The sequence below is a fragment of the Pan paniscus genome, chromosome 16 (genome assembly GCF_029289425.2).
Source record: "Pan paniscus chromosome 16, NHGRI_mPanPan1-v2.0_pri, whole genome shotgun sequence".
Taxonomy (NCBI): Eukaryota; Metazoa; Chordata; class Mammalia; order Primates; family Hominidae; genus Pan; species Pan paniscus.
The window spans coordinates 48,477,667-48,492,994 of record NC_073265.2 but is presented as its reverse complement, the minus strand read 5'-3'; the positions used below and the strand labels follow the sequence as shown (position 1 = coordinate 48,492,994).

Below are 15,328 nucleotides of genomic sequence, written 5' to 3'. Positions count from 1 at the left end.
ATGATTTACACCTTCTGGTTGAGCAGACAGGCACCTACTGGGGGAAAATGAGCAAGGAATAGAGCATATCCTTATTTAGTCATGCTGGAATGATAGGTGCTCTCTCTAACAGAATCGTGTGGCTGGACAAAAGCACGGGTTATTGTCTGATTGAAAACTAAGGAAGTCTAGACTCAAATTAGGAGTAATTCAGAATGTGTATTTTATTAATGAATTTCCTTGAATTATATACTGTATTCAAAGCCTGTTTGGGACATCATGTTTTGTTCACCAACCATTGAAGGAAATCCCTAACTTTCTTGCAGGGAAAATACTTTGAAATCCAGTTCAGTCCAGGTGGGGAACCAGATGGTGGAAAGATCTCCAACTTCCTTCTGGAAAAATCTAGGGTGGTGATGAGGAACCCAGGAGAGCGGAGTTTTCACATATTTTACCAGGTTTTCCTGTTTACTTTTTTCCTACCCACTTCCTGTCCCTTCTCTACATTAAAATATTTCTCAGACTTCAGGCATAGACTATAGTCTGGGAAGCCAGGGAGGACTGATGATGATACCATGTACAAGTCAATGTGCAGAATTGTGAGAATGTCCTGCCCTCAAGGAGAGTGAGTTCTAATTGGAGTGATAAGACAGAAATTCCTCCAAAGCTAAATCATCAAGAAAGTATTGACGTAACTTCAAAACAAAACGAGGAGTGTTGGAGTCTTTGCCAAAGGAATTCAGGTGGGCAGGTTTGGCCGGATAGTAGGAGAGGTGTGAAGGAGGTAGAGCCCGGATGGAAAATGGAGGGGATTGATCAGGGAAGACAGGTGACCTGCACCAAAGCAGTGGAGGTGGGAGAGGGAAAGCCAGTCAGGGAGCCCGGCCTCAGCCTGCCTGCAGGGCAGGCATCTCCAGAACGTGAGCTACCGGAGGAAAGATTTGAGATAGGTTTGGGATCTTTAATGCCAAATTGAAAAGTTTCCACCTAGACCCTCAGAAGTCATGGAGAGTTTGGGGCCAGAGCAGCGTGCAGGGTGCTTTTTGGTTATGTTACAGGCTTCAGCAGTCAACTGAGTCAGCTACTTTTATTTTATTTATTTTTTTATTTGAGACAGTGTCTTGCTCTCTTGCCCAGGCTGGAGTGCAGTGGCACAATCTTGGCTCACTGCAACCTCTGCATCCTGGGCTCAAATGATCCCCCTGCCTCACCCTCCCAAGTAGCTGGGACTGTAGGCACATGCCACCACACCTGGCTAAATTTTGTATTTTTCGTAGAGGTGGGGTTTCACCATGTTACCCAGGTTGGTCTCTAACTCTCTGACTCAAGTGACCCACCCACCTCAGCCTCCCAAAGTGCTAGGATTACAGGCGTGAGCCATTGCACCTGGCCCTGATTCAGGTACTTTTGTAAAAGGTTTTTAAGTACTTAAAAAATATAATGATGTTAATAACCAAATTTTTTATGTTCTATTTACTTGTTAGTATTTTATATTGAAGATCCACATTAGACTTTCTTCGAAGAAAGACCTGGTCACTGTTTTTTGTTTTGTTTTGTTTCGTTTTGTGTTTAGTTTGTGGATCACTGGATTAGAAGGACATTAAACTGTGGAAGTAGCTCACATTCAATCTTTTCCATTACACACACATCTTAGGCAATGCCAAATAATTCTTTTAGTTTGTATCTGTTGGTTGAAAAAGTATATAAATGATTAAAACTTCTGTGAATTCAGTCATTTTTAAAATTGTATTAAAGCAACATATATAGATAAGTGAAAAATAATTATATATTTCACATAAATAATACCCAGTGCTAGATGGAAGTGTATAATGGATGTCAGGACTTCTTTAAATAAATGCAAGCCCCAACCCTCCCCCAGGAGTTCTCTGCCCTTAAGTCAGAAACCACCAGAATAGAGGCTGGGAACTGATGGGCGCAGGGGTTCAAGATTCTGACATGAAAGTAATTCTTGGCTGGGTGCGGTGGCTCACGCCTGTAATCCCAGCACTTTGGGATGCCAAGGTGGGTGAATCACGAGGTCAGGAGATCGAGACCATCCTGGCTAACACAGTGAAACCCCGTCTCTACTAAAAATACAAAAAATTAGCAGGCCGTGGTGGTGGGCGCCTGTAGTCCCAGCTACTCAGGAGGCTGAGGCAGGAGAATGGCGTGAACCTGGGAGGCAGAGCTTGCAGGGAGCGGAGATCGCACCAGTGCACTCCAGCCTGGGCGACAGAGTGAGACTCCGTCTCAAAAAAAAAAAAGAAAAGAAAAGAAAAAGAAATTCTTGAAGCTACGAAATACATGGGAGTGGATGTGGGGAGAAAATCCTGCCACACAGGACCAGGGGACTTTCTAGATATGTAGGATCGGGAGGCATTGAAGAGCCAGCAGGGAAGTAGTTGAAGGATAAGGAGGAAAGCCAGGATCCTGCAGTGTCACCAAGCCAGGGAAGCCTCAGGGCGACATCGACAGGATCAAATGGTCAGAGCTCTTGGGCAAAAGGGACGAGCTGGGGTGTGGGGGCCAAAAAAAGGCTGTTGGATTTAGGCACTGAAAAATAGCCATGCAAGGGTTCCGTCAGAGTGGTGAGGGGAGAAGCTAGAATGCAGGTGGTTATGTCATGGCAAGGAAGTAGATCCTGCAGCTTGGAGAAGTTCACAGTCAAGGAAAAGCTTCTAAAGAAGGCAAAGAGTACCAGAGAGCAGGAAGCTGCATGGCAGTTTTTTAACATGCACCCTGCAGTGAGAAACATGGAAAAGCCAGCTTAAAAAGCCGTAGCAAGTTGGGCAGGAACTAAGTAATTAAAATCTGTTTTGCTTTCCACTCTTCCGAGGGTGGCAGTCCAGTTCCTTTCAGTGGACAATGGAAAATCCTCAGCTCTTGCAGGTCTTTCCAGAGTTAGGAATCAAAATTTGCAGAGATGACCTGGGGCTACTGCAAGTACATATTTGGGGGCCAGGACTGCCTGTAATTTTAGAAAGCAGAGATAGAAAGTCCTTGGGGATGGTGGCTGCAGGATGCAGGAGTGACTTCGGGTGCCTTGTGGTCCACATCATGGCTCAACCTGTGTTATCTTGCTCCAGCTCATCGAGGGCGCCTCTGCAGAGCAGAAACACAGCCTTGGCATCACCAGCATGGACTATTATTACTACCTGAGCCTCTCGGGCTCATACAAGGTTGATGACATTGACGACAGGCGGGAGTTTCAGGAAACTCTGGTAAGTGCTGGCACAGGGCCAGGCAGGATCTGCTCTCCCAACTGGCCATTTCCTGTGGCCAAAAGGGCAGTGAAGGTTAATAAAGCAAAGAGCTGCATGAAATGTCTGCCTCTTTCTCTGTGGGCACTCTGTATGCTCATACATGTTTCAGTATCCTTAAACAGCCATGTGCCAGTTGCCTGAGGACCACTTAATGATTTGAGATGGGTAAAAAGAAATGAATTCATCATTATCACCCTGCAGGAGCTCTGATAAATAGGCAAAAATGATTCATACGTTGAGCATACCTGTTTGCTGATGGCCTACTCTATTCGTGAGCTATTTCCTTAGAAAAGCTAAGCAAACCGCACGTCTATGGACTGAATAGGTTTAGACATTTTGGAACGTCTTTAGTCTTTTCTCTTATTTCTTTTCTGGTTTTGAAGACTCTCTTCCCCTCTGTATTGTTTAGGGCAGAGGACCCTTTTTCTGTGCCATGCCCTTCACATTGCATGTATGTTATGGTCCAAGTTGTGAAACTAGGTAGATTATGGAGGGGTTCCATCCTGGGGGCAATAATGTAGAACTTTCTGGAGGTAGGCTGAACACCCACTTGGCCTCAAAGGCCTTCATTGCCACCCACTGCCCTTTGAGTCTGTTTCAAGCTGGGGACTATTCCTCAACCCAGATCCAGAACTGAGCAGTAGACTCTGAATGAGCAGCGTGGGTTCAGTACATTTGTGGTTGAAAGGGACAGAAAGTTCAAACAGACTGTGTCCTGGGTGCCAGGAAACAAAATGGTATCAACAGGTCACATGGCCTCAAAGCAGCTGTGGGGAAAAGTGCCAATAAGGAGTCTGCACACTGGTCCTAGAGTATAGTTTTCTTAGGAGATGTTTCTCTAAGATTTAGACATTTTAGTGGTATTTATTGCATTTAAGGGACCTCAGAAACTGGACTTTTAAATGATGCTTTTATTGGATTTCCTGGAGATTTTTCATTAAGATCCTTTTGCAAGTACAATATATTCTTATCCCTCCTGATGAAGGGAAAGATCTCGAGTCCACTTTGAGTAGGTGGAAAGGTCAGCAGCGACCTTCGAGGGGAAGCTGGCAACAAGAACACATCAAAGGATGAAGATAGGACTTGGAGACTTTGTGTACAACTACCACTCCTCCGAGTCTCTTTCCTCCTGGAGTATTCTCTTATTCCTGGAGGATGGCATGCTATGCTTAGAGACAGAAGTGCCCTTCCAGCATGACTTTGAGACGTGAGAAGAATGTGTGCATTGGGCAGTGACCATGTTGTACAAGAACGTCCTGCTGTCATCACAAGCTAAGCCACATGTGACTGCACAACCCAATCTTATGTTTTGGCTTTTTTTTTTTTTCTTTGTAACTCGTCTGTACTTGTCACATCCTTATTTAGAGCAGCTGCTGTGCCTTGGCTTCTTCCTAACATGCTTTTAAAGCTGGTGACCAGCTTCTCTGGATAGTTTCTCTTTTCTCTTCCAGCACGCCATGAATGTGATTGGGATCTTTGCAGAAGAGCAAACGCTGGTGTTGCAGATAGTGGCAGGTATTCTCCACCTGGGAAACATCAGCTTCAAAGAAGTTGGCAACTACGCGGCTGTGGAGAGTGAAGAGTGTGCGTAGCCCTGGCATGTGGCCATTGAATGAGGGGTGGCTAGCTCTGATTAGAAGTAACCTAGCACTTTCCTTTGCTTAGATCTCAAATGGGAATATTGGGAAGAAGTGAGAAATCTACATGTCCTCTGTGGCAGAACAGAATGGCTTCACGAGAGACCAGACCTCTTCTATGCACCTGCCCCTGTCCTTACCCCCAGCCTTTCCAAGTCCCACACCATCGATTATTAATGGAATCGTTTCAATTTATCATTAACCTGGGGAAAGCTGGGAGGATTTCACACCTTGGTTTAAAGATAAAGTGATCTCTTTAATGGGGATTAGAGTAATGGCTTAATGCAAAAGATTTAGTGTCTTTATCAAAACCTTTTCAGTAACTGGTCTTTAGGATCTAAATTCACTTAAAGGTTTTAAAGAGCAAGCAATATAATATATGTAAATATGGGAAGCTCACAGCTTCACAGTTTGTTCCATGGATTGGATTACATTGGATTTCTGAACACAGAAAAAGATGGACATTGACTGTTGTGTTGACATTTCTGATGATCACTTTTAATGATCACATCTGTATACCTGGAGACTCAACACCTAAATGGTCGTTTTTACTCTTTGAGAAAAAAAATCAGGGTTCTTCCTACAGAGAGATGCTGCTGGTTACATGTGCCCAAAATCTACCATAAATACAGCGGCACATGACTTTAGCCTCTTAGGCATCAACAGCTTGCAGGCTGCTCTCAGAACCCACACATCCTTTAACCACCCAGGAAGACATTCTTCCTTTCTCAGCATTCTTTAAGGATGATAAATTTAGATGCTTAGTAATAAATAGTATCCCACTCATTGCTGACAATGCAGTGGGGATATTTCCATTCCAAATAAGGTTCTTTTTTTATGTTTTTGTTTTCTTTTCTGATAAAAGAGGGAAGTTCTGCTAACTTCTGATGTCTGTCTGATAAAGAAAAAGATGAATTATGTTTACCAGGGAAGGGAGTAGAAAACAATAAATATACAGGGTGTCCATAAAGTCTAAAAACATGACCTAATAATCATAATAAGGATAACTATGTTTCTAAACTTTGTGTACATTATCCTTGACATTTAACAAATGCACATATGTTTCCAGTAGGATCATTAACACTTGGCCTTTTAATTGTAACAGTGTTGGTTTGGTGGTAGTTTCTGTTGAAGTAGACTGGATTTTTTTTGCCTTCTTGGATAGTAAAATAATTTACTGCCTCTTTATGCTTGAAAACAAAATCATGACACTGAAACAGCAAACACTTCCCTAGATGTTTGAAACAAGAAGTGTTTTACTGCACATTGATGTCCAGAGTTAGTAGTCTTCTCAGCCAGATGGGTAACGCCGAGCACTGGCAACTGCCCATGAAATTCCCTGACTAGAGGCGATGGAGGCATGGAGATTGGAAAAGGCTGAGATGGAAGCCGGAGAGGTCCAGGAAATGGGCCTCCCCCTACCAATAATTTCCTTTGATTTGGGGTTTTGTTCATTTGGTAATACATTAACGTGGCTTGAGGGGGTATGCAGTGAAAGTTCTCCCTTCTATACCTTTTCTAGTCCACTTGTTCCCCTCGTCAGAAGTAACCAAGATTCCCAGTCTCTTGTGTTCCCTTTAAAGGATGTGTGTTCCAAAACAACTACACACAACCACTCTTTTTTCTCACTTTTGTGCAATAATGGGGGCTTATACTGCAATGTTCTACAGTTGCTTTTTCACTTAACATGTGTCTTAGGCCAGGCATGGTGGCTCATGCCTGTAATCCCAGCATTTTAGGAGGCTGAGGCAGGTGATCACCTGAGGTCAGGAGTTTGAAACCAGCCTGGCCAACATGGTGAAATCCTGTCTCTAATAAAAATACAAACATTAGCCAGGTTTGGTGGTGGTGCGCACCTGTAATTCCAGCTACTCTGGAGGCTGAGGCAGGAGAATCGTTTGAACCTTGGGCAACGAGCGAGTCTCCATCTCAAAAAGGGAAAAAAAATTATGTGTATATATATATATAATTATATATACAAATTTTTTATATATATTATATATATAATGTGAGATGATGCTATATCAATTCATAAGGAGCTTTATCTTTTTTTTTTTTTTTTTTTTTTTTTTTTTTTTAAGAGATGAGGTCTTGCTTAGTTGCCAGGGCTGGTCTCGAATTTCTGGCCTTAAGTCATCCTCCCGCCTTGGCCTCCAGAAGTGCTGGGAATCGAGGATTGAGCCACTGCACCTGGCTGTCCTTTTTGTAGCTGCATAGCATTCCATTCATTGGCTACACTTTATTTATCTGTTGTTGGACATTAATATGGTTTCTGATCTTCTGCTGTTACAAGACTGAATGAACACTACTGAAAGGAATAGCCTTGGTTTCTATCATCTGTCTCATATTTTAGTATATCTATGGAATAAATTTGTAGAGGGAAGTGGTAGTCCATGCCTTTGTAATAGAAAAAAGCAGACTTTCTCTTGCTCTTGCAGTGTAGAAAAAAAATGGAAAAAAATGGTAAGATTTTCATCAGAACTGGCCTACTAAAGCAAAATAGCCATTAATAACAGCAAGCTTTTTTGTTTTATTTTGTTTTTTGTTTTTGTTTTGAGACAGAGTCTTTCTGTGTCACCCAGGCTGGAGTGCAGTGGTGCTATCTCGGCTCACTGCAACCTCCACCTCCTGGGTTCAAGCAGTTCTCCTGTCTCAGCCTCCCAAGTAGCTGGGATTACAGGTGTGCACCACCACGCCTGGCTAACTTCTGTATTTTTAGTAGAGATGGGGTTTTGCCACGTTGACCAGGCTAGTCTCAAACTCCTGACCTCCGATGATCTGCCTGCCTGGGCCTCCCAAAGTGCAGTAATTAGAGGCGTGAGCCACCACACCTGGCCAAACAAGCTTTGTTTTTACCTGACCTTAGACTAATGGAAATGTAGCATTTCCCTGGTCAAACCTTTACGTTGCTGTGAAGCTAAACAAACTAAGAAATCCCTTCTTAGTTGGATATGTTGGTGAATGTCTCTTGATTCTCACAACAACCCGACATGGGTCCAGTCTGATTTATGAATGTCATCTGTCCTTACTCTGTGCACAGGAGTGCAACTCTGTGAGATGAATGCACACATCGCAAAGAAGTTTCTCAGAATGCTTCTGTTTAGTTTTTCTGTGAAGATATTTCCTTTTCCACAATAGGCCTCAAAGTGCTCCAAATATCCACTTGCAGATTCTACAAAAAGAGTGTTTCAGAACTGCTCAATCAAAAGAAATGTTCAACTCTGTGAGATGAATGCACGTTTAGTTCACTGGAAGACATATCCAGATTCCTAGACATGTGTTAACAGTAAAACTAAACTAAGGATAATGGCCATTTTCAGATCAGTGCATTTGATTTTGTTTACATGTCCTTTCTAAAAGGAAGCCCTTCTATTGCTCAAAGCATTTTTGTGAAACACTCATATAGAGGATAAATGTCTTGTTCTGGCATTATACTTTTTCAAAATGTATTCACTGACTTAATCTCATTGGAAGGTGTATACTGAGAAATGTCAGCCCGTTATATTCTAACACCATCTGTGAAATTCAAACAGATTATCCTTTATTGGGAGGCTTGTGATTTTTTAGCATTATCATAAGGCCTTTAACAAAATTCTTTTATCAGATAATTTTGGTAAAGCATTATGCAGAAAAAGAAAACTCAGCCAAGTTCAAAATTTTCATTGCATCTATAAAAATCTTTCATTCATATTGGAAAAATCTGAGCATTCTTTCATGTCAAAGAATGGTGTCATTTATTTATATGAGAACGTTCTGCCCAGAAATCAAGAAAACCCCATTTATATCACTAGCCGTCCTTGGTAAGTTTCATGGTCTGAAACAAGATGTTGAGCTATGGAAGTCTCCGTTTTTCTATCCAAAGACCACAAACTGCCATACCATGTGACATTAGGGCAGGATATGAACAATACCATCCCCTTCATTTCACTCCATATGCTACCCTCAGAGGAATCTTCTTATAATGCCCCTCTTTATTAGCCATCAGGCCCCCTTTTGCCTCCAGCCCAAATATATCATACCATTCAAGGACCCCCAGCATTGGAATCTGTCCTAACCTTTTAAATCTGACCTGAACTTTCACCTGTAGCCAGTGCTAGTCCATACACTGTAGACCGTCTCGTCTTGATCATGTCTCCCACACTTCTGCTTCCTCCCCTTGGTACACTCCCTTCTCCTCTCTGCATCTGCACAAATCCTATTCATCCTTTACACCCAGCTCAAATCTCTTGACTACCCCAGCAAGTAGTAATATCTTCCTGTTCTAATTTCTCCAGATCTTGTCTGTCTGTGTTACATATTCAGCTTTTCCAAGGGTTCTTTATTTGGCAAACTATTTTTGCCTCATCTAGATTGCATTCAAGATTTCTTACATATTTTCTATCTTTTCCTCTCTCTTTAGTAACCCTACACATGCTAAATACTCAATAAACATGGGATTGGTTGTAATTATTAGTTCAGTAATATCAGGTGCTTCAAAAATGATGCTATGAAAACATTGTACTAAAAAGGAAGAAAACAATATTTGGAGCCAAAGAAATGTTTCTTGATTGAGTTCCTTCCTGGCTGTCGTGCTGGAAGCTTGGAGAGATGTCCATTTTAGGCATTTGACTGTGATCTCAGTAGGAGGGATAGGTTTGCCATCCTTCTTGAATCCCTGATTTGTATTATTGGAAGTCTCAGTCATCATAGGAATTGACTCATGTCATAAAACAATTGGGAAAAACAAAGGAGATGGGTGTGTATGGGATTACTGATAAGCAGCCTTCACTAGAACGTAAGCTCTTGGGGCCCGTGATTGTGCCTTCTATGCACACACACGTGCATGTGCACATAAGTGCCTCCATATGTTTGTGAGATGACTTGGAAGTGTCACAATTCTGAAAGATTGTCATGTTTTGTTTTATGTTCTACAGTTTTAGCTTTTCCTGCGTATCTGCTAGGGATAAACCAGGACCGGTTGAAAGAAAAGCTAACAAGCCGGCAGATGGATAGCAAGTGGGGAGGCAAATCTGAATCCATCCACGTGACCCTCAACGTAGAGCAGGCCTGTTACACCCGGGATGCGCTCGCCAAGGCCCTGCACGCCCGGGTCTTCGATTTCTTGGTAGATGTAAGTAACACAAGTTGATGCTGGTGATGCTTCATATCTTAGCTATAAAGAGTAAAACTAGTAGGCTGGGTGCGGTGGCTCACACCTGTAATCCCAGTACTTTGAGAGGCCAAGGTGGGAGGATCACTGCAGCCCAGGAGTTTGAGACCAGCCTCTGCAACATGGTGAGACCCTGTCTCTACAAAAAACACAAAAATTAGCCAGGTGTGGTGGCATGTGCCTGTGGTCCCAGCTACTCAGGAGGCTGAGGTGGTTAAGATCACTTGAGCCTGGGAGGTCAAGGCTGCAGTGAGCCAAGATTACACCACTGCACTCCAGCCTGGGGGGTAGAGTGAGATCCTATCTCCCAAAAAAAAAAAAAAAAAAGGTAAAACGACTGAGGGTTTTGTGTTCCTGTTCTGGCTCCTTCCTTTCATCCATTACCTTACTTCACTTTCTCTCACTCTGCGATTACTGAATCCTGCTTTTCCTTCTAGAACTGCCCACCAAGATACCTTAGCTAAATCTAATGTGGTAACAAGGTTCTTCTGGACAAAATATTTAGTAAAGCTAGGACTAGAGACCAGAAAAAGAGGAGAGCCACGTTCATGGGCCTTTCTTGACTTTTGGACCTAAAGATTTAGGAATATGTTTTTCACATATTTCTATGTTACAAATTAACCCAAAACCTAGTGGCTTGAAACCATAAGCACTTATTTTCTCAGTTTCTGAGGGTGAGATATTTGGGATCGGCTGAGCTTGGTGGTTCTGACTCAAAGACGAGGTTGCAGTCAGGACGCTGATTGGAACTGTGGTTGTCTGAAGGCTTGCCTAGGGTTGGAGGATCTGGCTGAAAGATGGATTGCCCATGTGGCTGTTGGCAAGAGGTCTCAGCCCCTTGCTGCATGGACCTCTCCTTGAATATCCTCATAACATAATGGTTGGTTTTCCCCAGAGCGAGTGATCTGAAAGAGAGAATGAGCAAGAAGCCAGTTTTTTATGTCCTAATCTTGGACTCAGGTATTGTCACTTTGCCACATTCTGTTTATTAGAAGCAAGTCACTAAGCAAAGACCACACTTAAGGGGAGGGGAATGAGGCTCCACCTTTTAGAGGAAGGAATATCAAAAACTTTTTGCATGTATTTTGAAACTATTAGATATTTTTGGTTATGGCATAATTATATGTGTGTGTGTGTTGGGGGGGCATTCGATCCAAAAGATAGATAGATAGATAGATAGATAGATAGATAGATACACACACATACACAAACTCTTACATATGAATATATATTTATGTATATCACATATATATTCTGACAATTAGTCTTTCAGCAGTGTAGAGCTGCCAGTAACAATCTCTGTTAATCACTGTAGCCTCTAAATGGTAAAATAATAATAGCAGGCACTTATATAGAACTAACTATGTAAGTGCCCAGATACTGTTCTAAGTATTTTAAAGAGAAAAAACCCTCACTTAATTCTTACAACAACCCTGTGACTTAGGTATTATTATCTCTGCTTTACAGATAAACTAAGGGAGGCATAGATTGATTAAGGAATTTGCCCAAGGTCACTCTGTTATTATGTGAGTGATCTAGGAGGCCCTAGATTCCTAGCTAGTTTGTTTCTTTGACGTTTATATATTCAAGCTAGAAGGACCCTAGTCAAGGGACAACAGTGGGGGCCATTCAATCCAAAAGATCTGTATTTGATTCCAGGCACTAACATTTATACGGCTTAAGGTATGGTTAGTGTGGTTAGAGTAGGGTCAGGCAGGACAGGGTAGGAGAACTATTCTAGGTACTTTAGTGGCTATTTAAAGGATAACATTGCTTGGGAAGGTCAGGGTCATACTAAACAGAAGTCATGCAGTTAGGTTGTCCAGACCCCTCATTTTACTGAGAAGGGAACTTCAGGCCTGAGCAATGGTGGTTTTGCCCAAGGCTGGTCAGCAAGGGGGTGGTGCAGCCTGGGACTAGAATCCATATCTCTTTTCTGTTTGTTCAGAGCACCTTCCAGCGCTGGGCTTCCTACCTACCTTCCTACCTGTCACCTGTCAGTTTTTTTTGTGAATAGTACCAGTACATGAATACTCATATAAGTGATCCTAATTTGAGGTGGGATTTACTGGGCACTGACTGTGTGTTGTGTATGATTACTCATTCGCTCACAAAAGATGATATTTCATTTTGTTTGCCTGGAAAACACCTCTGGTACTTCAGAATTCGTCCAGGTATTCATCACCTCAAAGAATTTTTCGCTTACATTCCTCCCCCACTGCATCCCCCACCAACCCCTCTATCCAAACCTCCCTTGCTATCATTACATCTGTTCCCATGAATTGCTTGGCCTCTTCTCACAGTGATTAAGAACACAGATTTAGGCATCATACTGCTTAAATTTAGTCCCAGACCCTGCTTCTTACATAGAACAACCTTAAGCAAGCCTTGGTGTATCCATGTGGAAAATTGGGAAAATAATGGTATCACTGCCATTTTGAGAACTGAAATGGGAATTAAGTGAAACAACACATTGAGAGCACTTAGCAAACCCTGGCAAAGGTGAATGTTTAATAGATGTAAGCTGCTTCTATTATCAATTCAAAAATAATGACTATTGTTACTATCTGCAGATAGCTCACCCTCTCTATAAGCACCTAGGAACAAGGATTGTCTTGTCCTTAGCATCCCTGGCATATTGTGTTGGGTCATCATTAAATGACTGGTGAATGGAAGACACTGGAAATGACAATTACAGATCCTTTAGTGTGGGTTCTTTGTGTGAAATAGGTTTTACTTCGATCATCCAAGATGACATTTTCTTCTAATTGTTAAGACTTCCTGAAAAAGCTTACTTGGACAGAAATTAATGGTTATCATCATTAAACAAACATTTTTTGTTTCTACTGTACTCGCTTTTCTGAATCCTGGTGGTTTTCCAAAGTACTTGACTTTGGACTGAGAGATTGTTAAAGCAGCAAGTCTCCTGCCTTCACTTGTCCTCTGTTTCCTGCAAGCAGTAGTGTTTGCCGTGTAGAATCCAGCTTCCCTTTCCCCAGTGCATGCCCGTTTTTAGTATGAATGGAAAGGAGTTCACTGCCATGCTGTTTACTTTCTCTAGTCGATCAATAAAGCCATGGAGAAAGACCATGAAGAATACAACATTGGCGTCCTAGACATCTATGGCTTTGAAATATTCCAGGTAAGGCCAGTTTTAATAACTAGGGGTTGAGGAGGGTGACGTATTTCATCTGGCCTGCAAGAAATAATTCTAGGCAATGCAAAAACAAAAAAACAGAAAACAAACCACAACAACAAAAAAAAAAAACTCAGGCTCATTTTTGCCTTTGTGAGTTCTTCATGTACCTTTACCAAATTAGTTTCTCCTAAATATAAACTTACTTCTTTTGATGCATCCAACATTTCTATTAAAGCTTTTCACATGAAGACATTTCAATAAATCACTCCAGAAATGACTTTTAAATGATTTTGTGAAAGAATTACATGTGAATAACTTTTTTTTCCAGAAAAATGGCTTTGAACAGTTTTGTATCAATTTTGTTAATGAAAAACTGCAGCAGATTTTTATTGAACTGACATTAAAGGCAGAACAGGTAAGCAGTCCCTCTTCCTTCATCCTATTCTATTTATAATTTATTTTGTTTAAGAGGGTATAGATTTCTGTCTTTTGTTAATAGCTTTCGGTTCCAGTCTTATATTAGGAAATGCATCTAATAAAGTCAGGCAGAAAAACCATATGCCATTGTGGCATTTTAATCTATGAAATATAAATACCATCTGCAGCATTTGCCTTCTTCTTTAAGCAAATGATGCTGTGATGTTGGAGGTAAGACTGGCTGCTTTTACTCTACTGACTCATTGAGCACGTGGGAAATGGGAGCCTAGTTCCAGCCCCGACTGTCTGTGGCAAATATTGTGTTCCAAATAAAAGACTTGGTTTTCTCAGATCTACTCCATTTTCAGTCTTCCCTAACAATACGTGCATTTTTAACAAAGCTGGTATTTGAATACTTACCTGAGGTAACATGCCTTGGTATAGTTTCTTCTAAAGTTCACTGCAGGCTGGGTGCTGTGGCTCGTGCCTGTAATCCTAGCACTTTGGGAGGCCGAGTCAGGAGAATTGCTTGAGCCCGGGAGTTCAAGACCAGCCTGCGGGACAAAATGAGACCCCATCCATACAAAATAAAATAAAATAATTAGCTGGACGTGGTGGCATAAGCCTATAGTCCCAGCTACTCGGGAGGCTGAGGTGAAAGGATTGCTTGAGCCCAGGAGGTCAAGGCTTATATCATCACACCACTGCACTCCATCCTAGGCAACAGAGCAAGACTCTATCTCAAAAATAAATAATAGCCAGGCGCAGTGGCTCACGCCTGTAATCCCTGCACTTTGGGAGGCTGAGACGGGCAGATCACTTGAGGTCAGGAATTCGAGACCAGCCTGGCCAACATGATGAAACCCCATCTCTACTAAAAATACAAAAATTAGCTGGGCGTGATGGTGTGTGCCTGTAGACCCAGCTACTCAGGGGGCTGAGGCAGGAGAATCGCTTGAACCCAGGAGGCAGAGGTTGCAGTGAGCTGAGATCGTGCCACTGCACTCCAGCCTTGGCGACAGAGCGAGACTTCGTCTCAAAATAATAATAATAATAATAATAATAATAATAATAATAATAATAAATAGTTCAGTGCAGTTTCCATTGTTTCCTGATAGCATATTGTTTAGGATTCCTGGGGCCACCATAACAAAGCACCACAAACTGAGTGACTTAAAACAGTGGCAGTTTCTTCCCTCCCAGTTCTGGAGCCCAGAGTCTGAAATCAAGAAGTCCTCAGGGCCACACTCCTTCTCAGGATAGAGGGGAGAATCCTTCCTCTTCTAGTTTCTGGTGGCTCCTGGCATTTCTTGGCTTATGGCAGTTTGACTCCAGTCTCTGCCTGTGTCTTCACGTAGCCTTTTTCAATGTCCCTCTGTGTCTATATCCAAATCTCCATCTCTTTCATGAAGACACCATTTTAGCTTTGCGCAATGGCAATATTTTAGCCAGGGAGGTTCATCTGAGGCATGATTATTGCTAATTGAAAACTTTTCACAATACCCTGCCATGATGACTGGAAATACAGTCACCACTGACAATTTTTGACAGTCTCTATGGAGAGTGAACTGTAAAAAAAAAGAAAAAGAAAAGAAAGACACCATTGTTTTGGATTTCAAGTTCACTCTAAACCCAGGATGACTTATTGTGAGATCCTTAGTGAATTACATTTACAAAGACCTTATTCCCAAACCTCACATTCTGAGAGGTTCCAGGTGGACGTGAAATTTGGGGAGATACTATT

At 42.0% G+C, this 15,328-nt stretch overlaps 1 protein-coding gene and 1 non-coding gene across 3 annotated transcripts in view; both read left to right on the top strand.

The window, feature by feature from the left end:
* Positions 1-15,328, top strand: part of MYO1E (myosin IE) — a 237,249-nt gene that overhangs the window by 145,901 nt on the left and 76,020 nt on the right. For both annotated transcript variants that reach the window (XR_010109926.1, XM_003827902.7), the window contains exons 7-12: positions 306-437; positions 3,066-3,200; positions 4,694-4,826; positions 9,793-9,989; positions 13,090-13,170; positions 13,496-13,582. Coding sequence is in view for 1 of the 2 variants with exons in the window: in XM_003827902.7 (XP_003827950.1) it covers positions 306-437; positions 3,066-3,200; positions 4,694-4,826; positions 9,793-9,989; positions 13,090-13,170; positions 13,496-13,582 (765 nt within the window). In the remaining variant the exon portion in view is untranslated. The remainder of the gene's footprint in view (positions 1-305; positions 438-3,065; positions 3,201-4,693; positions 4,827-9,792; positions 9,990-13,089; positions 13,171-13,495; positions 13,583-15,328) is intronic.
* Positions 15,007-15,147, top strand: LOC112437361 (U4 spliceosomal RNA). The gene has a single exon (XR_003025982.1). It is a non-coding gene; the product is annotated as a U4 spliceosomal RNA (small nuclear RNA).